This window comes from Dermacentor albipictus, chromosome 8, assembly GCF_038994185.2.
Source record: "Dermacentor albipictus isolate Rhodes 1998 colony chromosome 8, USDA_Dalb.pri_finalv2, whole genome shotgun sequence".
Taxonomy (NCBI): Eukaryota; Metazoa; Arthropoda; class Arachnida; order Ixodida; family Ixodidae; genus Dermacentor; species Dermacentor albipictus.
Window position 1 is genome coordinate 113385402 of NC_091828.1, and position 21458 is coordinate 113406859.

At 46.6% G+C, this 21458-nt stretch overlaps 4 protein-coding genes across 6 annotated transcripts in view; 2 read left to right on the forward strand and 2 right to left on the reverse strand.

Annotated features, from left to right (window-relative positions):
• fliI (FLII actin remodeling protein) overlaps positions 1-7495 on the reverse strand; it is a 49108-nt gene extending 41613 nt beyond the window's left edge. Inside the window, exons 1-7 of one of the 3 annotated variants that reach the window (XM_065454270.2) lie at positions 7380-7465; positions 6416-6442; positions 5182-5205; positions 4124-4234; positions 2402-2554; positions 835-920; positions 251-327 (exon numbers count right to left, since the gene is read on the reverse strand). In XM_065454270.2, coding sequence (XP_065310342.2) covers positions 251-327; positions 835-920; positions 2402-2554; positions 4124-4234; positions 5182-5205; positions 6416-6442; positions 7380-7442 — 541 coding nt within the window. In that variant the 5' untranslated portion in view covers positions 7443-7465. Of the gene's footprint in view, positions 1-250; positions 328-834; positions 921-2401; positions 2555-4123; positions 4235-5181; positions 5206-6415; positions 6443-7379 lie in introns of all 3 variants that reach the window. The other 2 variants (XM_065454271.2, XM_065454272.2) reach the window with 2 other exon arrangements.
• A 200-nt stretch (positions 7496-7695) lies between these two features.
• Dad1 (dolichyl-diphosphooligosaccharide--protein glycosyltransferase subunit) lies at positions 7696-8366 on the forward strand. Its single transcript, XM_065454273.2, has one exon. It carries the CDS (start codon positions 7862-7864, stop codon positions 8204-8206), a length of 345 nt encoding a protein of 114 aa, XP_065310345.2. The 5' UTR covers positions 7696-7861; the 3' UTR covers positions 8207-8366.
• An 808-nt stretch (positions 8367-9174) lies between these two features.
• Positions 9175-13643, reverse strand: LOC135920139 (uncharacterized). The gene has a single exon (XM_065454268.2). The coding sequence runs from the start codon at positions 13306-13308 to the stop codon at positions 9409-9411; it is 3900 nt and encodes a 1299-aa protein (XP_065310340.2). The 5' UTR covers positions 13309-13643; the 3' UTR covers positions 9175-9408.
• A 136-nt stretch (positions 13644-13779) lies between these two features.
• Positions 13780-18150, forward strand: ND-B14 (NADH dehydrogenase (ubiquinone) B14 subunit). Its single transcript, XM_065454269.2, has 3 exons — positions 13780-13940; positions 14461-14576; positions 17881-18150. Exons 1-3 carry the CDS (start codon positions 13814-13816, stop codon positions 18004-18006), a joined length of 369 nt encoding a protein of 122 aa, XP_065310341.1. The 5' UTR covers positions 13780-13813; the 3' UTR covers positions 18007-18150.
• The last annotated feature ends 3308 nt before the right edge of the window (positions 18151-21458 follow it).

Here is a 21458-nt window from a genome sequence, read left to right on the forward strand (position 1 = left end):
TCACCAAGGGGCCGAATGCAGTCACAAGGCATCACAAAGGTTGTCACTCTCATGCGATACAAAAATGCATCAGTTCTACATCTCCAGCGCACACCAGTGGCGCAAAAAGTGCTGGCAGCACCCCCCCCCCCCCCCCACAAGTATCGTGTTTCGATCACTGAGCACTGTACAACATGTAAAGGCATGACGGTGAATCTATACTGAAGAATATGCGCGCTCGTACATAAATCTGGCTGTTCAGACAACTCACCAAGCTGGTTGCCGCTCAGGTCGAGATGAATCAAGTCGACCAAGCTGACAAAGAGCTGGTGTGGGATCGTCTCGATTCTGCCGGGAAATGGAAAACAAGAGAGGCACAAGAGGTGCAAGTCATTTCAGAAACTGGGACCGAGTTTTGCGCCACTCTTTCCAAGCAACAAACTGCCTCTCAGCATCAACCCACACATTCGTCCACCAGTTATACGTATCGCCACTCATCAGACTATGTCACATTAGTGCTGTAGAGGCAGTGCACTTGTAGACGCATGTACTAGTAACACCGAAAAAGGCAAACACAGGCGCTGTTTACATCACACTGCTAGATAGGCCTCTCAGAGGATTACTAAACAAATGCAATCAATGCCTTGATTTATCTTAACTCAGTACTGTCTGCATGCAATCCCTTACTCTTGCCAGTGTCAGCCAGCAATGAAAACCAGCAAATGAATAGATTTTTCACCTGCAAGTTTCTAGTTTCCTCGGCACTTCCTTATCGCTTAGTGTATTGTTACCATTGCCATTTCTTTCTTACACCCAAAAGTTAATCTGCAGTAGACGTTTTGAATCAATAAGTACCTGTTGTATGCGAGGTTGAGCACGAGCAGGCCTCGAGCATGCTCCAGGTTGGTGGGGATTTCTCGCAGGTCGTTGTAGCTCAGGTCCTGGAATCAGGTCACAAAGGCATGTCATCCAGTCATTTTAAACACACTCATGCTAATGCTACACATTAGAAGAATGTAGGACACTTATACAACATGTTACTGCAGGCTTTTTAAAATTGAAAGTCAATGCCCCAACTGGTTGTTCCAGTGAACTACACTCTCAACGCAAGGGTATCAAAATTTTCATTAACTGAAGCTTCCCTGACTAAGGCACAAAGAGAAGTCTAAGAGTACACAGCTGGACTAGCTGGTCTGCATTCAACATGGCATACAGCACAGACATGTGTGGACATGTGTTAAAAGATTCTTAGGTTTTACATGCTAAAACTCTGGTATGATCATGAGGCAGGGCGTAGTGTGAGACTCCGTATTAATTTTGACCCCCTTGGGTTCTTTACAACATGCTCCCAATGCACAACACATGAGAATTTTTGCATTTCGCCCCCATCAAAATGCAGCTGCCTTGGCCAGGAATGGAAATCGCGAACTTGCGCTTATCAACGTAACACCAAAGCCACTAAACCACCAAAGTTGGTGTGTGGCCAGGTGTGCGGACATGTGTGTGGACATGTGTGACATGACATGTCTCTGGCTTCATTGTCTTCATGTAGTTGTGACTAACACAGAATCGCTAGGGGGCTCTTTCCTGCTCCTTTTAAGCCGGGATGGGAGAGAAGGGCACACAGCATTCCGCTTGCTCTGGTTTGGTCTCAGCTGCCTGTGCGTCTTTCCTAGTAATTTTTATGGCACATGACATTATGGCAGCTACTAATGCATTGAACCTTTGCCTTTGGCTAGGGTTTGTCCAAAAAACGGTGGTTGGGATTGAGAAATCTTGTTCGAAATTACCATTGCGTCGTTCTTGTAGTTCAAGTTCGCTGGAGTATTTCTCTATTCAAATACTTAGGACTTTGCCAGTACCAACACAGCAGCTCAATTTCTCCATCAATTCGAAAGATGAGTTTTCAAATTATTGGGATTTCACTCTATTACATGAGAAAAGGTTTAAACACACAAACAAACAAGAGAGAGAGAGAAAGAGAGAGATTTCGAATTGTGTGTTCATGGCAAAATCTGTTCGTATCTCTCAAGCGCTGTGGCAAGGAGTTGTCTTTGACAGCCACTAATGTTATGCTGCTGCCTTTTGAAAGTCAAATATCTCTCTTCCAGAACAAGCACCTGCACGTAACTTTCAGTGGGACTCCCTGCACAAAGTAGGTAAACACTTTTCGCGTGAACAACCTCTTCAGCTGGCCCACTGCAATCGTCTTGTGCGACACGTGTACTCGCAGCCATGACATGGATTTTGCAAGGTGGTGTTTTTAAAAACTACAGCAAGAATTTAAAAGCTCCACACCCACTTGCCCCTTTGCCTGTCTGTTTTCTTTAGCTTGAGGACAAGGGAGCACCTCAACGTCATGGCGTGCGAGGTCTGTCTCAAACTAAACAATAATTCACAACCAAACTCTGGCTTTTCTCACCACAACAAAGAGGTCTTCGAGGTCGAACACGTCAGGCGGTATGCCCGAATTCTTCAGCCGGTTGTGGCGGCAGTTGAGGGAACGTAGGCACGGCAGCTGCGGGACTTCGCCGTGCAGCGTCACCAGGTTGTTGCGCACCAGAGACAGCGTCTCCTGCAAAACAAAACAAGCAAAGAGTTATGTATGGTAATGACTATAATGAGACGAAGCTCTGTTCGTTAACACAACATATAAGATGCAACTCGACAGGACAAGTGAACTGCACAAAGGTTCCAAGATGGCCTAGTTGCTTTATGTTCATTATGGTGAAACAGCGAATTGTGTCGTCTGTTTTACCCGTCCCGTCGTCTCTGCTGTTTCACCATGATCAACACAAGAGTTTGCTGTTGGGCTAGTCGGTATATCTTAAGATGAAAAAACAAAAAGAAACGGGATAATAAGGTATCATTTTTGCGATGTTTACATTCCCAGTTCAATAGATGCAACAATCTGCAGAGGCGCAAGCACCTCCGGTTATCACGAGGATGGCCATGCACGAATGACTGCCCGAACTGGACTTCATTTGTCAGTCAATTTCAGTGTGGGCATGTTGTGTTTGGGCCCTCAGGCCCCATTATGCCTTGGCTTGGTTACTATGTTCATTTTATAGTGGGTGTTTAATTGCTTCGTTTCCCGAGTGTCTGGTGCCCAGCCAGTGTCCCATGTACATCGGCATGTTCTTGTGCAATCTATTTCGATGAAAACTACAGAAGTAACAAGCTGGATGCCGTGCTGTGTACTTATTGGGCTTCAAGGTCCCAGTCGTACATCATAAGAGACGCATTTTTGCCTCACTTGTGAGAGCAGAGACAATTGTAACAGCGTTTGTACCTATTGCGATAGTGTGTGGCTTTAGGAGTCGGCACCGCTGCAAATCTAGCCTTTTGCCAATCCTATATTTCTTAATAATTAAGCTGAAGTGCCATCATATTTCAATAAACATTTGTTCTTAATGCATTGTTCTTGTTTATTTTTATGTCTAAAGGAAGCAAAGAAACAAAGAAACAAACAAACATACAAATGAACAAACAAATGAGTGAAGGAATAAATAAATAATAATTTATTCTGCAGTTTACGCTTCTCCCAATATTGTATACTCCATTACCTATAATTAAAGTTTACCAGTGAGCTGAAGAAAAGCTTTTCTTTCAGATTAAGTTTCATCATTTAATATTTTCGTGAATATGAACGCAAACTGTGCATGCAATGTAACTCTTCTAACCAAGACATCACAAAAATTTTGGAGGAAGAACAAAACATTTGGAAACAGCAATACACTTCGTTTTCTTGCTTGCATAAAATTGTGGAGTTTAAGGCATTAACTTTTACTTCAGGTATATGTTTTACACCAGGGACATTTTTCAAGTGGCTGTATGGGTGCTTTAAGAGACACTAAAATCTCTAAAAGACATTAAATCGTTGTTGTCCTCAATTCCGACATTCCTGTAGTGAATCCCGCAAGGAGTCCACATTCAGTAAACTTGACAAGATTCACAGAACAACTGAAAAATCAGTTTCGCAACTATATGGTTTCCCAATTCTGATGATGCACGAAATGTGGCGAAGCTAAATTTTCAACGTACAGAATCAAAAGGCATCCGAAGGGGATAAAATATAAATTTCAGGAACAACTTTTATGAACAAGACTAAGCGTACTTATGCGCCAGCAGGCTGATTACGTACAAGTTTCTTGAGGCTCTGGAGTTCATCCGGGATCCAGTCGATCTTGGTCCTGTTTAGCCGCAGCCATCGAAGGCCGGTCATGTCACCGACTGCCTTGGGAAAGTAGTCCTCCTATGGCACAAAGCAGTACAACAGTTACTAATTAGGAAACAATTGAAATTAATATCAGACTGCAATAAGCCAATTGTGGTCATTTACTACCATACCACAAAGCACTTGACAGTCCGCCCTATCGAAATTCAAAGTACTATTGCGCATGACTGAAATGTGGGCGGGAACGTTTAAAGTAAAGCATGTATTGTGACAGATAACTCAACAGTGTGATTTCGCAAAACTAAGGAATTCTTCATAATAAATTCATGGGAATGCCTCGTACAGGTATTCAACAAAAAGACATGCCCATTCATTAACTGCCCTTAGATCCCCTCCCCCACCACGCACACATTTCAAACACACTGGGTGCTCAAAGCAATGACAGAAACATTGCAGCGGCAAAGAGATACTTGGACAGCAGGGCAAGTTCAAGACGAACCTGCTGGATAGTGTCAATGTTAAGAAATGGTTAGCTAATGAATCATGTTGCCAAATCAACAAAGGTATCTGCAATGACTCACTGTCTTCAGAGTGTGCTACCAGGAAAAGTAGTTTTTGCCAACCTTTTCACAAATAGCGATTACAGCAGTAAGTATAACAGCCCCAGCATTTTACCCTGTAAATACCCAATAAACCCCAAGTGTATGCAGCACACTAGGCAGCAGGTGGTATCGGTAACAGTAGAACCTAACATAACCTGCTGTAGTTCTATGTTAAAATACATTACTGGCCATCATGTTGCAGTAATAGAAAAGACTGGCAAAACCACCATACTGCTCTCATATACAGTTAATTCCAAATGGTCAGCATCAAAAAGATTGCAGTGAATAATTGCTGAGCAGAATTAAAGTGCTAGACATATACACTTAATACCACAGTGATATCACTTCCACTGCCAAGAAAAATCATAGAATTTGTTTTGCATGTTACAAGAAATGTCACAGAAGGAAAGAGATCTACATTACTCGGATCCTTCTTCGTTTTCCTGTCTGATTTGGAAGAGAGCAATTCGTGCATTAGTCCACAAGAATCGATTGTCACGTGTAAACCTATGTAACAAAAATGTATTTTTGTTTATTCACAACAAGAGGCTCTGCAACTTAATGTTACAAAGGAGAGCGAATCAGCAAGCTGAAAGAATTACGATTTAAATTAGAACCAGAAATAATTTAAGAAATGCTCGTTAACATAGACCGTTAAAGTGGGCCTCATATTGCTGTTTTCGCAAATTATTCAGGTGCGCATTTAAGAAGACGTTTTGATATGTTTCATTTACGCATTTGAGGAATGTACTTCGTTTCACACATAGCAGGCAACACTACGATGGCTGGAGAGAGTTACCTCAATGCTTGTACTTATGAACAAATAAAGTAGCGCATCTCATTTGAAAGAAAGATACAGGTATGCATCTCGCAAATTGACGTGACAGTTAGTCCCGTACTAGTTTGTCTTAAAATATGATATTACTACTATATGAAGAGTGTCGCAGATCTTAACTCGTTCACCATTGAACGGGGGGGGGCAAGATGTTCCACAGCACTCTGCTTGCACCAGTGACCAAAACGCAGCACAGTAAAAACCTTGTTATAACAAACTTGAAGGGGGAACCAAAATTACTTTATGTCCATTACTTTGTTACATACATCAGTGCATGCACTGGAATATGAACCTCAGTGGAGGTTTCAGGGGGAATTTCGCTTACTTCACTATACCCATTACTTTGCTATATCCAGTTTCGTTATAACAAGGTTCGACTGTACGATGCCCACTGTAAGCAGAGAGGTGCACGAATAATAAGTGAGTCAGCGTTAACCTTTCGCCCACAAGCTGTAGCGGTAATATGTGGAGTGGTTATTCCCTAGAAAGTGCCGCTGGTCAGAAAAGAACTGCGATGCGAAATGCGCAGGGTAATTACTTCTATGACCGTACTACCGTGGGGAGACTGCACAGTGTTGCCTGTTAAGTATGAAATGGAGTATCGAACAGATAAGTTTTGTTTCCATTCTTTGAAGTATTGAAGGTGGATAAGTTAGAGTTTGTGGGCTATGCAGTACACTTGCACCGAAGGATAATCAATTTAGTCTTCTTGAGGCATTCAAAATCAAGAGAACCAGCACCGCCACCATAGTATGCATACATAGAATAGTTTTTTTTTTTTTCAGGAGATAATATACACGTGTTGGGATGAGGCGTGCTTACGTATTTATCATAGCTCCAAGCTCGCCACTGAAACAAAATGCAAAACACAACATTTCGGAACAGATTTAGAATACGGTTTCGCATTTCTGGCAGAAAAGAAAAAAAAATAGAAAAAGTCCCCCTGTACTTTCGTGGCTTTACGCTTCTATAGTCATAACCAATTTGGCAGAGATGAATTAGCACACAAAACTGACACGCAACAGAAGGGTGCCGGTGACACCAATTTCACTCGACGAATAAGCAGGGCACCCATTCAATTAACCACTACAGAAAGCTTGCTTACACAAAAGTAACGTTGTATTTGAAAAAAAGTAAGTAAGTTAGGATACCAAACAGATTACTAGTTTTCTCTGCCCGTAAACATTGCAGCGTTTCCCTGAAAAAAGTTTCGCAATAAGTATTGCTTCGGAAACGTTTCACGGGTACAAAGTTTACGAAGACATACGAAAGCAGTCGATGGAAATCAACATTAGCGCGATCGCTAGACTATTACACTTTACTTAAACCAAGAAGACAGTGCGCTGCGTTGAGCTCGTCATTTAATTGCCGCACGTTTTTTTTTTTTTAGCTGTTTATACGTACTAGTAACCATTCGGCAAGCCAAGCCGTTGCCGCAATGCTCTTGCGGAATCCCAGCAAGAGAATACTAACAATAGTTCCACTGCACACAACTTGTCAAGGCCTCTCTAGTTTGAAAAGGCGTTTGTTTTGCACCCATCAAATGATCCGGCTTCCGTCACGAGACGCGCGAAAATGCAAGCACTACAAAAAGATCAAAATAAAAGCCGCAAGAGAGACCAACGTGCAATGGGTTTCTGGCGATCATCTTGGGTTACACCTCCCGAGAGAAGGCGAGTTATTAATGTGAGCAAGAAAGGCTACGCGACAGGACAGCGCAACCGATCAGTAGATTAGTGACTGCTGTGTTAATCTGTTGCATTCATACAAGCGAAATGTTCCGTACTTGGAAGTCATTTCGAGTAAAATCGATGCCCCGGACGAAGGGCAGCACGCCAGTAGCCGCCATCTTGAACTTTACGGTACTCGTAGCGCTACCTAGGCGGGCGCGAACGAAATTGAAAATAACGGCAAATACAGCCTCAACACAAGGTCAACCTTAGTCAACGTGCGGTTCCGTCAAAACAAAATGGGTCAATTAGTTCTTAGTTATGCAAGTCTGAGCTTATGTTTTTGTTGTCGACTAGGCTGAAATTTTAGAAATTTAACTGCGCTCGGACTAAGTCGCATCATCATCATCACCAGTGTCCACATCATCATCGGCTCAAATCGCAAGCCAGGCGGATAGCCAGCCACCAACGCCGACGCGCTTTGCTATCAGCCGGTGTGTGAACACGTCGAGCGAAAAAGGAGAGAACCGTCTCGTGGCATCGCAGAGCCAGCGTTTGATTGTTTACTCGTCGTAAGCGCCGGTGAAGACAAGAAGCCATGGCCTCCGCGACAATCTGGGACGTGGTGAAGCGGTTCCTGGACGAGTATTCGGCCACGACGCCCAAGAAGCTGAAGATCATCGACTCGTACCTGGTCTACGTCGTGCTCACGGGGATAGTGCAGTTCGTGTACTGCTGCATCGTGGGCACGTTCCCGTTCAACTCGTTCCTGTCCGGCTTCATCACCTGCGTGGCGTCGTTCGTGCTGGGAGTCTGCCTACGGCTTCAGGCGAACCCGCAGAACAAGTCGCAGTTCTTCGGCATCAGCCCCGAGAGAGCGTACGCCGACTTTGTGTTCGCGCACATCGTCCTGCATCTGGTCGTCATCAACTTCATCGGTTGACGAACTTGCCGCTCCGTCTCGAGGAAGAGCGGACGTTCGTGGGGGAAGAACTGTTTTGGAACGAAGCTTTGTTATTGCGTTCACTGGGTCTCGCGGGATTTTTTTTTTCCTCGGCTGCCTTTATCACCCCCTTTTCTAATAAACTACTGGTGTGAGCAAGTGCCCGTCTTTTATTTGCGCAGACCATTTGCCGGCAACGTGGCATTTGTCTGTTAGAGCAGGGTTCTTAACTATTATATGAAACAAATTAAGAAATTTAAGCTCCAACGCATGTTGAAACTAGTACAAGTTCGTTAATGGCCGAAGCACAGAGGGGGGGGGGGGAGAAAAAAAATTACGTTTATAGAAACAATGTGTTTATTCAACCCAAACATTTCAAACAAGCATTGGAAACACAGATGACATTTTAAATTAGCTTGAAAAAACAAATACAAATATGGAGTGCATTACTCCAGCCATTTGCTCCTCTGTTTCATAAATGTGCCTTAACTGGAAGTCCATGCTTGACTTGGTCAAAGTAATGCTTGATGTAAACGCAATGTCTTGACTACAACCACGCTAGGCGTCGTATAATCTAAGTCAAGCATGGGCTTCATGTTGATGCACATTATGGAGGTTATGTACAAAAGCTCAAAGTGATTAAGATGACCTGCTACAGAAATAGGCAATGGTTGTAATTACGGTTTCAATCCGATTTAACCTTTAAGTGGGGCATTCAGAGCACATAAAAATGCTCATACATTACACAGTATAGGTAATGAAGGTGAAGCTAGAAACAAACAGCAGTCGGGTTTGCGTTTCGCAACAATCTTAGGTTGCTATCGGCAGATTCTGCCGGTAACGGCTGCATGGTGGAATCTAAGTTGATTAAGATCATAGAGAATGGAACAAGAAGTGGGTCGTTTTAAAACACGGCCCAGCAGGCCTCTTTCAGCACTTTTCTTTTTGACCACAATATCACACACCGGTCACAGAAATAACACCATGGTGTAATGCTGCTGAGCAAAGATTCTTTCAACAGTGCCAGCAATGGCTTCGGTTAGCTGTTTATCAAAAGCACGACATGCACAACACTTCAGAGCATGTTGCACAAAGTTATGGAATGCACCGCACGGGTATAAAATGAAAGGATTGAAATTAAGGACAGTTGAAATAGGGGGAGAAAAAAAACTGCAAATAAGTCGTCGTTCAAAGCAGCAAGCTCAAAAGATTGTCTTCTTCCAATCACGAATGAAAACATAGGCTTCGATATTCACAACTCGTGCAAGGTCCGACACCGGAAGTCTCATGCCCGTCGTCTCGTCCGTGACATACGTGCGGTCAATTCCCTGCACTGGCTCATAATCCTGGTTGTAGAAAGAGTAGTAGCATTCGTCCATCTCGTCATCCAGCTCCTCTCCCGATGAACTGTATGACCCATTACCGATGTCATAGTCGATGGTGATCTCCCTGAAGAAAAACTTCCTCTTTGAGGACCTCTTCACCACATCTACGTGAAAGACGGATGACGGCCGCCTACAGGCGCGGCCCCGGCAGTGCCGCACAAAGTGTTCCTTGGTGTCGAAACCTCGGTAGCAGCGGGAACAGAAGTAAGCACAGCCATGCTGAGTGAAGCCATGGCTTAGCAGTCGCTCCAAGTACATAAAGCTCACACTACAGTGCATGCAGTAATATGCTGGGACATCTTCATCTTCCTCGGTAGTCAAGCTGCCCTTTTCGGACCTGTCACTGCTGGCTTGAAGTGCAGGCACTGAACTTTCTGTTAGGGAGCATTTTTCCCTGTGCGCTTCGATGTATGACTGGCTGAACGTTTGAAAGCCGCATCGCTGGCAGGTGTGGAGGGCGCACACAATGGCCTGGCGGGCAATCTCTGCTTCGATGTTTGCATCCATGCCTTCAGCAGGGCCCGACCCGCCGTGGACAGCTTTCATGTGGCACTCCTTGGCCCGGATCCCACGAAATGACTGGCCGCACATCTTGCATATTGTCGGGTAGTATGTGTAGTGACGCAGGAAGTGGCTCCGGAAGGTCGACACCACCCGGAAAACCTGCGCACAGTGGCGGCAGGTGAAGCGCTGAAACTTGAATGGCAGGTTCTGCAGCACCCACGAGAGTAGCGGCCTGGTGTCGCATACAAGCAGCGTTGCGGTCGCAGAGCAGCGCTCATTGTCAATGTGCTTTTGCCAGGACAACTGGTCATCGAAGCCGCCAAGGCAGGACGAGCAGACGTAGGCCGTGACGCGAAGCTCTTGCTTCAACACGTGCTGCTGCAGACGGCCGACGTCATCGATGGAAAAGGAGCAGAATGGGCAGTGGCCGTGTTTCACTGCCTCTATGTAGTCGTACGACATGAAGAGCTTGTCGGCGAGCTCTTGTACGGAGAGGGAGAGACTATGCTTGCTCGACGTATGCCTCTGAAAGTCATCGAAGCCAGAGACCAATGCCGGGCAGAAGCAGCAGCGCTGCTGAAAAGTCAAGTGGCTTAGGTCATAAGAGGTCTCGTACTTGACGCCCCTGTCAGAAGAAGTGATAAGCTCCTTGCCGAGGTTGTCGCTTCTGACCCGAAACATGGTCATCTGGCTCGAGTGGCAGTAGCAGGCATGGAGCATCATGGCGCCGGTGCTTGCCGTTCCGAAGCTGCAGTAGCCACACTCAATGTCGGCAAAACCATGGTCTTGAAAGTGTTCAACTAGTGCCGTTACAGACTGGCAACTCTTAGTGCACCTTCCGCAGGGAAATGAGTCTGCATCGACATGAGCCTCTTCAAAGTGCTTTTCAAACTCGCACCGTTTCCTGTTTCTAAACATACATCCTGGAAACCCGCACACATATGGATCGAACTCTTTGATCTGTACAGTGGAAGTGGACGCAGCAGGGTCCCCACGGCTGGACAGGGAAATGGATGTAACCGAATCCTGTGGGTGAGCTTGAGGAAAATGAACACTGAAATGCATATTGCGGGCAGTTCGGTACAAGCACTTGCAGCACTGGAACCGCAGATCGCTGTGGTCTTCTTCGAGATGAGTTAGCAGGGCTCCTGGACTGGCGACACTAGCACCACAATACAGGCAGAAGACATCAGTGAGATCGTGATTCTTTAGGTGATTTTCAAAATCTGAAGCGCTGTCTGTGCTGAAGCCACAAGTAAAAGCACTACACTTGAACTCGTGGCTTATGTTGGCCACCAATTGGTGGAAAGCACGAACAGACTTGGGGCACCGGTAACCATAGTAGACACTGCGTGAAATGGTGTCCATAATCTCTGGCTCGTAGCAATCTGTCGTCTCCTCGCTGGTTGAGGACAGAAGTCTCTGCCTTTTCCGCCGCCACTGCACGGAATCAAACTGCTCATTTGAGGAATTGTGTGCAGAAGATTGTTGCGAGGTGTTTCTCGGGGGCTTTTTCTGAACGGCTCGATGACGGTGCCTCGCAGGATGTCGGACGGGCTTGCGAGCAAAACTTGCACTTTCACCGACATCATTCTCTTCACTCTCATCCGAGTCAGCGTTGTTAACCGTCACCAACCTGAGCCCGTCGAGTGTGTGATAACTGAACGGGAGCCGGCGATGCTCTCGTTGGTGATGGAGCCGCAAAAGGTCAGATCGCTTTGCACCGCGGAAGCAGTAGGTGCAGAAAAATGACATCCTGTGCAACTTGCTCATGTGAACTGCAAGACTCAACTTGGAGACGAACCTCTCCCGGCACTTCTCGCAAGACACGCGAAACATTTCATTATCTACACTGCCACTGGAAGACGACTCCGCCTCCTCCTCCTCTTGAAGCGTCTCCTCACCCGATAGCTCACTCGGATGCCAGCTGACATCGGCTTCTGAGGGCGCGCTCTTCGCGGCAGTGCTGGAGCTATCTTCGTCGTCGGTTTCCAGGCTACTCTTGTCGCTGCAGACGAAGCCGTCGTGCTTGTAGCCGTGCGCCGTGAAGCTCCTGTTGGCACGATTGGCACGACTACCGTTCGACGACTGCCTCGACTCGGATCTAGCTGTCGTCTTGCAGCGCGACGCTTGCCTCGCCTTGGCAGCTGACGACTTCTGTTTCCTACCTTCGCTGCGCGGTTCGTGAAACGGCTTCCCGTCGTGATCGGAGACGTGGTGCAGGCGAAGCGCCAGAAGCGTGGCGCAGGTGAAGTTGCAACTCGGGCACGCGATCTCCAGTTTTCCTCGCCCTGACGTCCCATCGTTTCCTTTCTTGCCGCGCAAGTGGGCACCGCCCGCTACAGAGGGAACGACCGCCTTGCCAATCTCGTCGCCATGCGATCCCGTAGCGAGATCGGGGCTCTCGGCCCGGGAGGAGGGTCCGCTGACACTTTCGGTGTCCCGATCCGCGAAACTGTCCCGAGAGCAGCTCTCAATGCCATGCGCCGCCGGCTCAACTTCGGCAGCAGGTGTCTCCGGGAGCAAGAGTTTCGCGTACTCGCCCTTGTCGTGCAACTCGAGGTGGTGCTGCTTCAGTCGCGAGACGCTCAGCGAGGACCACGTACAGTGGGCGCAGCTGAACGCGCCGTTCGAATCCTGCGGGTGGTTCTGGGACAGCTGGCATATGCTGCAGTCCACCTGCGCGGGCGATGCGGTCGGCAAGTCGTCGGCGTTGCCGCTCTCCGCCGCGCTCGCCGGCTCGCCCGCGCAGCACGCTTCGAGAGACGAGGAGGGGGACGACAGAGACGACGCGTCCGTGCCGCAGGACAGCGCATTTCTCGCTCGCGCGGCGTCGTGCATGTTCCTGCAGTGAGACTTCAGCGCGGCCTCGTTGGCGAACAGGCGACCGCAGGAGGGGCAGACGCGCCGAGAATGAGCCTGAGTGATGTGCGCCGAAACCTCGACCCAGGAGGTCGCTCCCTGATCGCACAGAAGGCAGTTGAAGTCGGTCGTCTGCGGTGCCCGGGAGGGAGTCGACGACGCCGGTCCGTAGCATCGCTCGGCGGAGTTCCAGTTCTCCACGGCCATGAGCTTGAGTCCATGCTGGCGCCGGTGGTGGTGGCCCAGTTCGTCCTCGTGTACGAAGCGCAGTTTGCAGTGAGCACAGCGGTGAGGAGCATTGAAGCCCCACATGTACGGTTGATTTGGCGATTGTTTGGCGAGCCGAGACATCGTGACACCTCATACAAGACATGATCCAAACTTTCCGAACGATCTACTGAGCGCCATTTTAGCTTTGGAGGCTACAGGCCGCAGCGTGCCTTTTCTTTTGTTTCTTCAGCGTCGCTCGCACACGGAAGGAATAAGCAAGCGACGAACATAGTCGGGAGAACGCTTTGCGCGACGGTCACAGGGACATTTCCTCACAACTGCGGGCCGCCGACATAAAGCACACCAGACTGTTCTATCTGCACGCCAATCACGGTCCGAAGTTGGCGCACAATCAAAACAAGCGCACTGTCAACGGAAGTAGTGGAGGAAGAGGAAGCTGCGGAAACAGAATCACTGCTTGCTTTTTGATCAAATCGTACCCAAACAATTTGACATTTTTTTAACGGTACCACAATAGTGCCTGATTTCATCAAAATTGTTAGCTGCAATTGTCAACTGCACGTTCCGCCGTGCTAGCCGTGCTCTAAAGTCCGTTGACACGCGAGGGCGCCACCGTTCCCGCAAAATGGCGTCCAACTTGGTAAAATCGACGGCTCGAACTGTGAAACCTTTGCTTTCCCTCGACCAGAGTGAAGCAAGGCGAAGGGCACTGAACCTGTACAAGGCGTGGTATCGCCAGATGCCTCAAATTGGTAAGCAGCGAAGACATTCGTTCTTGGCGAGCCGCTTGGCATGTGTACCGAAGGGAACAGTCCAACCCACTGGTCATCTCAGCTGTGCGTGACCTCTGCTGCGCTTCGGTGTCACCGGCTGCATAAGATGCTGCTGTTGTCGGAAATCCAAACCGGCCGACTTGCTTTGCACCACATGCTCGTGACTAACCACGCCTTCCTCTCAGGATCGATGTCATGTCTCCGGCGAAGTTTATGCAGCTAGACACTTAGTTCGTGCCGCACATTCCCTGCTCAACAGAAGTGATACCGGCGTCACACGGCCACTTTCGATCGCCGTCGAGCTCGGTCGGGGCCCAAATTCTCGACCGCGATTGGCTCGATCGCGCTCAAAGGTGAGGCGTGTGACACCCGTATGAGGCAAGGATTCTGCGGCGCCGATTGCTCGAGGAGGCTGCATGCATACAACTTTCGAAGCGACTCTCTTGCGGTCTTGCTGGAGCGTGTGACGATTTCTGTTTGCTCTGTTGTCGCTTTGCAGTGAAACTCTACGACATACCGGTGTCAGCGGAGCAGGCGAGGGCCAAGCTGCGGGAAGAGTACGTCAAAAACAAGCATGTTCGTGATATTCGGGCCATCGATCTTCTAGTTATCAAGGTAACGACCTCGACATTCCTGCTGCCGCTCTGAAAATAGTATGTTATCGTGGCTCCTTGCATCACTGTCGCCAGCAGCAGATACTGCTGTTGTCTTCGGTAAACCCTGTCGCTTAGAGCGAGTCGCGCAGTTTCATAAATTTTCATGGCGTTCCGTGTGACAGTTGCACGGCTCAGCAGCCTGCGGGGTTTTTGCTTTGTGCTTACTATTGAGAAAGTGTTGTAAGGAACGAAACAAAAGCGTTAACTGCTGGCCATCGAGAGAGTCTGGTGCTCGCTAAATTCGCAGATCCGCTGCCAGCAGTTCAAATTGTAGTGGTGTCTTGCTTCAGCTGCTTTAGTTTTACAAGATTTGCCAATGCCCCCATAAATAGGTAAGGTACAATCAGCCATGCGTTTGCATGGCTGAATTTCTTTTATAAAAGACGAATGTGTATAGAGGTTCCTCTTTGTCTTGCATGTGTACTTTGAAATGCCTAGCAAGCTTTTGTCATCTTGCTGCACAACCATACTCATGAAGCTTGGGAATCACTGCAGAGAGTTTAAAAAGACATGGTGTGTTGTCATTGAGTGGCTGGTATATTGGAGCCAACGAACAGATGCACGCATCTGATAAACATCTTGGTGATAGAGCAGACAGGATGAAAAGCAGTGTGGGTGCTGCTCAGTAGCAGACAGTCTTTACCTTGGTAGCAGAATCCATTGCACACGCATTTGGCTGCAGCAACAGTCTTTGTGTCGTGCGAGAACGACATGGGTTGTTAGCTGGTAGCCTATTATGTGAACACAAGCACACGTCGGGCACTAGTGGTGTGTTAGTGCAAGTTATTTGTTATTAGTGGTAGTACTGCTGTGTAATCTACTGCCAGCTATGGAAAGAAAGATCAGGTAGGCTCTATCAGGAACGCAGCCACAGTGGGCCACGTGAAACGCACCGCTCTCTACTTTAGGGGGCTGGCTAGTGGATCGAGTGCCTTCAGCTGAAGCCACCACAAGTGAGCTGCCTTGTGATGGAAGCTGGCATTTTTCTACTCAACAGCGACACTTCACATGCACGAGAGCTTGCCATCATTTCTTTTTATTTCGTTCCTGTGAAATACCAGCCTGTTGTGCTATAAACTACCAAAGCAAGCTGGAGAAATCTTTTGGGTAGACATCAAGAATTGTCCATTGCCGTCTCTGCAGCATTGGCAGCATGAGCGGTGTATGCTGGAAACACTGGCGATTGAGTTGCATATTGCATAAGGGTTAGTCTTATCGTAAAATATCTTACACCAGACATGAAGAGACAACGCCCCCCTAAAACGCAGAAGGCCACGAAGAAAAATTGTTACAGCTGCAATATTATCTGACCAAGCGCAATACTAAGTGTCGCACGATGCCACATTCATGCAGGCTTCGCTTGCGCCCGGCTCGGCGAGCGGCATCCAGCAAAATATAGTGCAGATCAGTGGTGAAACGACTTGTGCATGCTGCAGTAGGCGTATGTTTACTAGGTTTCAGAAATGACATAACCAAATGCACAAGTTGCATTTAGTCATGCATTAGAAAGCTCACATGCATAACTTATGTTACACTTAGTGGGGGTCGTACAGTCTAATTTTGCAATCGTGATCGCATCCTATGCACAGTTTGCCTGTGTTTTGCAGAGGGCATTCTGGCACTAGCGTACGCAGATGATCCCCCCACTGGTGGTATGCAACTTGAGCCTGCCGCACTCGTAGACGATTGGGGTTCCTGCTCTTGCCTCAATCTCCGGCACTTGTGCTCCCTATGGAGACAGACGCCGTGGTCAGAGGAGTTGTGTATTGCTCTGTCTTGCTGCCAGAATCTCTTCACACCATTTATGGATCATACGTGTCGAACGCAGGGGCACCATAGCCGAGCAAGCATGAAATGTTTCCAACAGGTTGCACAGTTGCAGGCTTTATAACTCCTGAGTAGCACAAGTTAGAATTCGATATTATACCTACTACCGCTCGGTGAGCTCTGTAAATGTGACCACTCCTGCTTGGATTGAGAAATGTACCGCCAAGCTATGCTTGTGCAGACAGCATGCAGGAGGCTGCTAAATTTAGCTCCGACTGTGCCATGCATGGCGGGTTAATGGTGGCATCTGTGTACATGACACATGCATGATCAAGCAATGGTTTTTACCTCTACACAACAATACTAAAGTAAGGTGCATTCGTAGTACGTTTGAGTGGATGTAAGCGATAATAGTGTAACATGTATTTGTATCATATGGTTTGCATAATCGGCCCCAAAGATAAACTGAAAGAGATTTCAAATCCAAATCGATTATATATTATTGATACCAGTCAGTGGCCTCAGTGTTATAAAAAAAGCTGCATCTCAGAAAAGTTTGCTGCAAGCAGCAGTGAGTTGAATAATTGAAACCATTGTGAACCAAAGTGAACCATTGAATAATACTGATGACAAAAAACTCTCAACATTTATCTTTGGCTTGTGCAGTTTGTAAGCATTCTTCATCCCACTGCACAAGAACACACATGAAACATCAAGAATGTTGCAGCAGGGCTGTATTCAAACAAATCCATGCATGCAGATAACAATGATGGTGACAGGATTGAAGGAGGGAAAAAACAGTATAGGTGCTCATCATTGAGTGTGTGGCACACACACACATGCACATACACAGGGTGTTGAGTCACAAGGGCAAAGCACCTGGTAATGTGCTTCATTAACATGAGCACATGCTGGGAGTTCGGGAGGGGTTGCGTATTGATGCACAAAGTGGTGAATGAACGCGGATGTGCACAGTTTTTTTTAGTGTATGGTAAATTGGTCACTGTCATTATCTGGCATATGCATACATATCCTCTTTTGAGACGTTCATTTGCAGAATCATTCTAAGGTTGTGACTGTATGTTTCGAACCCTGTGGCCCATTTTCAGTTTGAATGCAGGAGCTAATTAGCTGAAAGTATGGTTTCAACACCACAAGGATTTTCTAGTTGAGTACGACCACCATCAAACTTAACCTGAACACACTTTAAACACCTTTTTGTTGCTTCTGTGGATGATGCCAGAGCTTTCTGGTAGGGAGGCCTTGAGTGGTGCCAGCTTAATGTGCATTCCTTCCAAACCATTCACCTTACAACTTCTGTTAAAATTAAGGTGTTTTAGGTGTGTCTGCATTCTGTAGGTTGTCTGATGGTGCCTGTGCATTATGCAGAAGCCACAACTTTTTGTGTAATCATGATACTTTGGCATAATACAAACCTTGTAGTAATTGTGCTCAATAAGTTGTTATGCCTTTTACTCTGTGTTATTCAACCGCAGGGTCAAATGGAGCTTGTGGAAACACTCAGCATCTTCAAGCAGAAGTCCCATGTTATGAACTACTTCAAGCAAACGGTCAACCCGAAGCCTACAGACTTTATGTCAAAGTTTCTTGCTGGTTACTAGGAGCCTGCGGTTGCCAGAGGCTGCTACCTTGACCACCTTGGCAGGCCTCTTGAGCTTAAAACTGCCACTTGTTGCAAGCAAAAACTAGCTGTTGAACTGTACATAAAGCACCTTAGCAGTCAATAAACAATGTTTGAAAACGAAGCTGTATGCTTCATTGTTCAGTCACTCTGAGCAAATTAATGCATAGTCTTTGGAAAAGCTGTGCTAGTAATCTTGTAAGAATTAGGATTGGCATCAACTCTCGAACCAAGGGCAGGATTGGAGTATAGTCAAACCTCTTTTTAACGAAGTCACATCCACCAAGAGAATACAGCGAAAAAAGTCATGACTTTTGTAGTTTGTTATACACTAGAATATACATATTCCTTATACTGAGGTTAGACTTACCTAGGGTTGCCAGAGGCTGCTATCTTGACCGCCCTGGCAAGCCTCTTCAATCTAAAACTGGCAAGTGTTGCAAGCAAGAACTAGTTGTTGAAGTGTATATAAAGCACCTTTGCAGTCAATAAATAATGTTTTAAAACAAAGCTTCATGCTTCATTATTCAGTCAGCCTGAGCAAATTATACCCCTGTCAGGCGGGCAAGTTAAATGCACTTAGGGAGAGTGCACTCGATTTTAAGTGCACTTTCCCAAATCTAAACGTCGCAAGCAGAGTGAATTTGCAGAAGAGTGCACTCCGGTTGAAGTGCGTTCACGAAACATACTTTGCCGGTCGAGTGCGTAGCCTCGCCACCAGCGGTTTCAACGATACAAAATGTAATGCATAGGAAAAGGACACAGAAGTCCATTCTAGCTGTTGAACAGCTTTTAACAATATAATCAGAACAGTACTCGCTCATATTATGTTCTAGCCGGTTCGAATTCCGCCTCGCCGAGCGCCACCATATTGTTCTGGATTGACTAGGCCTTCGTCTTGGCCAGCCTGGACTTGTAACACTCTTATGATAACACTTCCTTGTTGAATAAATATAGATTGTTCTTTGTTTATAATACAATTAAAGGAATCGCCTTTTAGAGGTTCTTTTTAAAGTTTAATCTGCATCTTCAAAAAACATGATTTTAGTGTGTCGCCAGTTTTTTTAGTGCGAGAGCACTCTATTTTCCCGTTTGGCACCACGTCACTTAAAGTGTCACTCAAGGTCCCTAAGTGCACTCCCATTAAGTGCACTTGACATGGGTATTAATCAATATTCTTTGCAAAAGCTGCTGTGCATGTAATCTTTTAAGTTTGCTGTAATGGGTAGTTTGATTTCGACCTGCGAGGGTGCTATCATAGTGCCATTACTTGAGGAGTTATGCAAAAAAAAAAAACGTTTCAGTTTCTTTGAAATCCAAACACTACAAAGAGGTCACTCTGCTATAGAGGTTACTTTGATTTTGACCTGAGAAGGTGCCTACGTAGTGTCCTTATAAGGCGGGGATCACAGAAAGCATTCTCGAGCAAACTTGTGATCAGCCATGCATGAGCAACAACAAAAACCTCAATGTAAAGCCTACATTTTAAAGAAACACAAAAGAGAAACATGACTACACATGTATCAGGAAATTACCCTTCTACAACAACAACAAAAACACTCTTCCAGCGAGAAAACGCTTGGTACACCAGAAAAAGCGCAATAACAAAACATGGGTGGTGCCGCCGCCTTGACGTGACAGACTTGCAGTTTGCTCAGGCCTAGTGAAATACCTATCGGTAAAAAAATTCACTACATTGTATTATAATATAGCCAAAGGCTGAACACGGAGTTTTCAAGAACTTATGCTGAACCACAATGACCAGTATGTGAAAAAAATAATTTGCAATTTGCAATCAGTGACTGACCATCATTTTTCTCTTCAACATATTGGATTTCATTGCAAATTCTTCAAAAATGCTTATTAATCTAAACTGATTCACCGTTTCTCTCTAGGGTCCCTTTAACAAAGGTACTTGGTTTTGTCAAGGGATTGTTGAAACATTGGCTCCAGGCTGAGACTTCCCTTATTGCCCATTGTTTAATCATTAAAGGAAAGTATTAAGCTAGATTGAAAGATTAGGCATTTGTAATTCGTAGGAAGAACAGGGCTTTCACTCTGTAAGCGAGAAAATGACGAGAGAGAGAGAAAAACTTTATTAAGAAAATGACGAAAATAGAAAATTGTAGTGGCGCCACCTATTTTGGTCTGTAATATCTCGTACAGCATCAGCACTGGCCGATTCTCAAAAGCAGCAGTGAGGGAGGTCACGTGGGAATTAGGTCTGCTCGGCACGTTCTAACGCGGGCGATTCAAATTAGGGAGAAGTGGGATCTTCAGTGGCATTTTTTTTTCAAAACAAGCTTGTATTGGCTCACAAGTGGCATTGTCATAGTCACGCAAAAAAATAGAAAGCCAGTTGCTATCAGAGCAGAGCAGCTGCGGGAAAGGGCGGTTTGATGAGTTGACAGCTGCGCCGGAGAGCGAGTGATTAGCAAGGGTTCCAGCTGCATAGGCGCGCGCTCACTCCACGCACGCAACCAGTCAGAGCCGTTTCGCATCCACCAAGGAGGGAAAAGGCAGGACAGGGTTTCGCATGCGCTGCGCCGGCTTCGTTTCTGTTCAGTCTCGGAAAGCGAATGGGACGGCGACGCGCGTTGTGCGTTCCCCCGAGGAATGGGCAGCCTTCGACGAGCGGCGGCGAAACCTCGGCCGTGAAAGGGCTCGCCGTAGGCGCACCGAGCCGCCCGAGCCCAAGCGATAAGATAGCAACGAGATGATCATCCCGAGCTCAGGGAGCGGGAGGCCGAAGCGATCCGGCACTGTTACCTGTGGGTTACTTAACCGTGACGAAGGTCAGATGCACGCTGGACAAGCTTCGCTTACGCCCATTTTCCGGTAGGGGAAGGGTTCGTCATTTTTATGCAACCAAATTATATATTGGCACACACAAAACGTAGCTAGACTTCTCCAATAAACTATCGATGTAGCTTGACTACCTTCTTTTAGTATCCCTTTAATGTTTGTTTAGCATGCTTCTCAGAGGCACAGTACAGCATTATGTAAATTGTACCGAGGCTTGTTTATAGTGGTTCATCAGACGCGACATGCCATTCCTGCTTCAGTGCTCGATTCAAGATTAGAATCAACTCTCGAACGAAGGGCAGGATTAAAGTATAGTCGAACCTCGTTTTAAAGAAGCCGCATCCACCAAGAGAATACCATTGTTATATCCAATATTCATCATAGACTACGCTTTATGGACAAAAATGTGTCGCAACTTTTATAGTTTGTTATACCCGATAATGTCTTATATACATATTCTTTATATCGAGGTATGACTTGCCGTGCAAGCGTCTTGCCATAACACTGTTCAACTGCACGAAGCCGTATTCTGGCAATGTTGCTTTACGAACAGAAAGATGCAGCCTCTCTCAGCTTGGAGGATAGAAGATGGTGGCTGCAGGCGGGCCTAGCCTTGCAAGGGAGCCG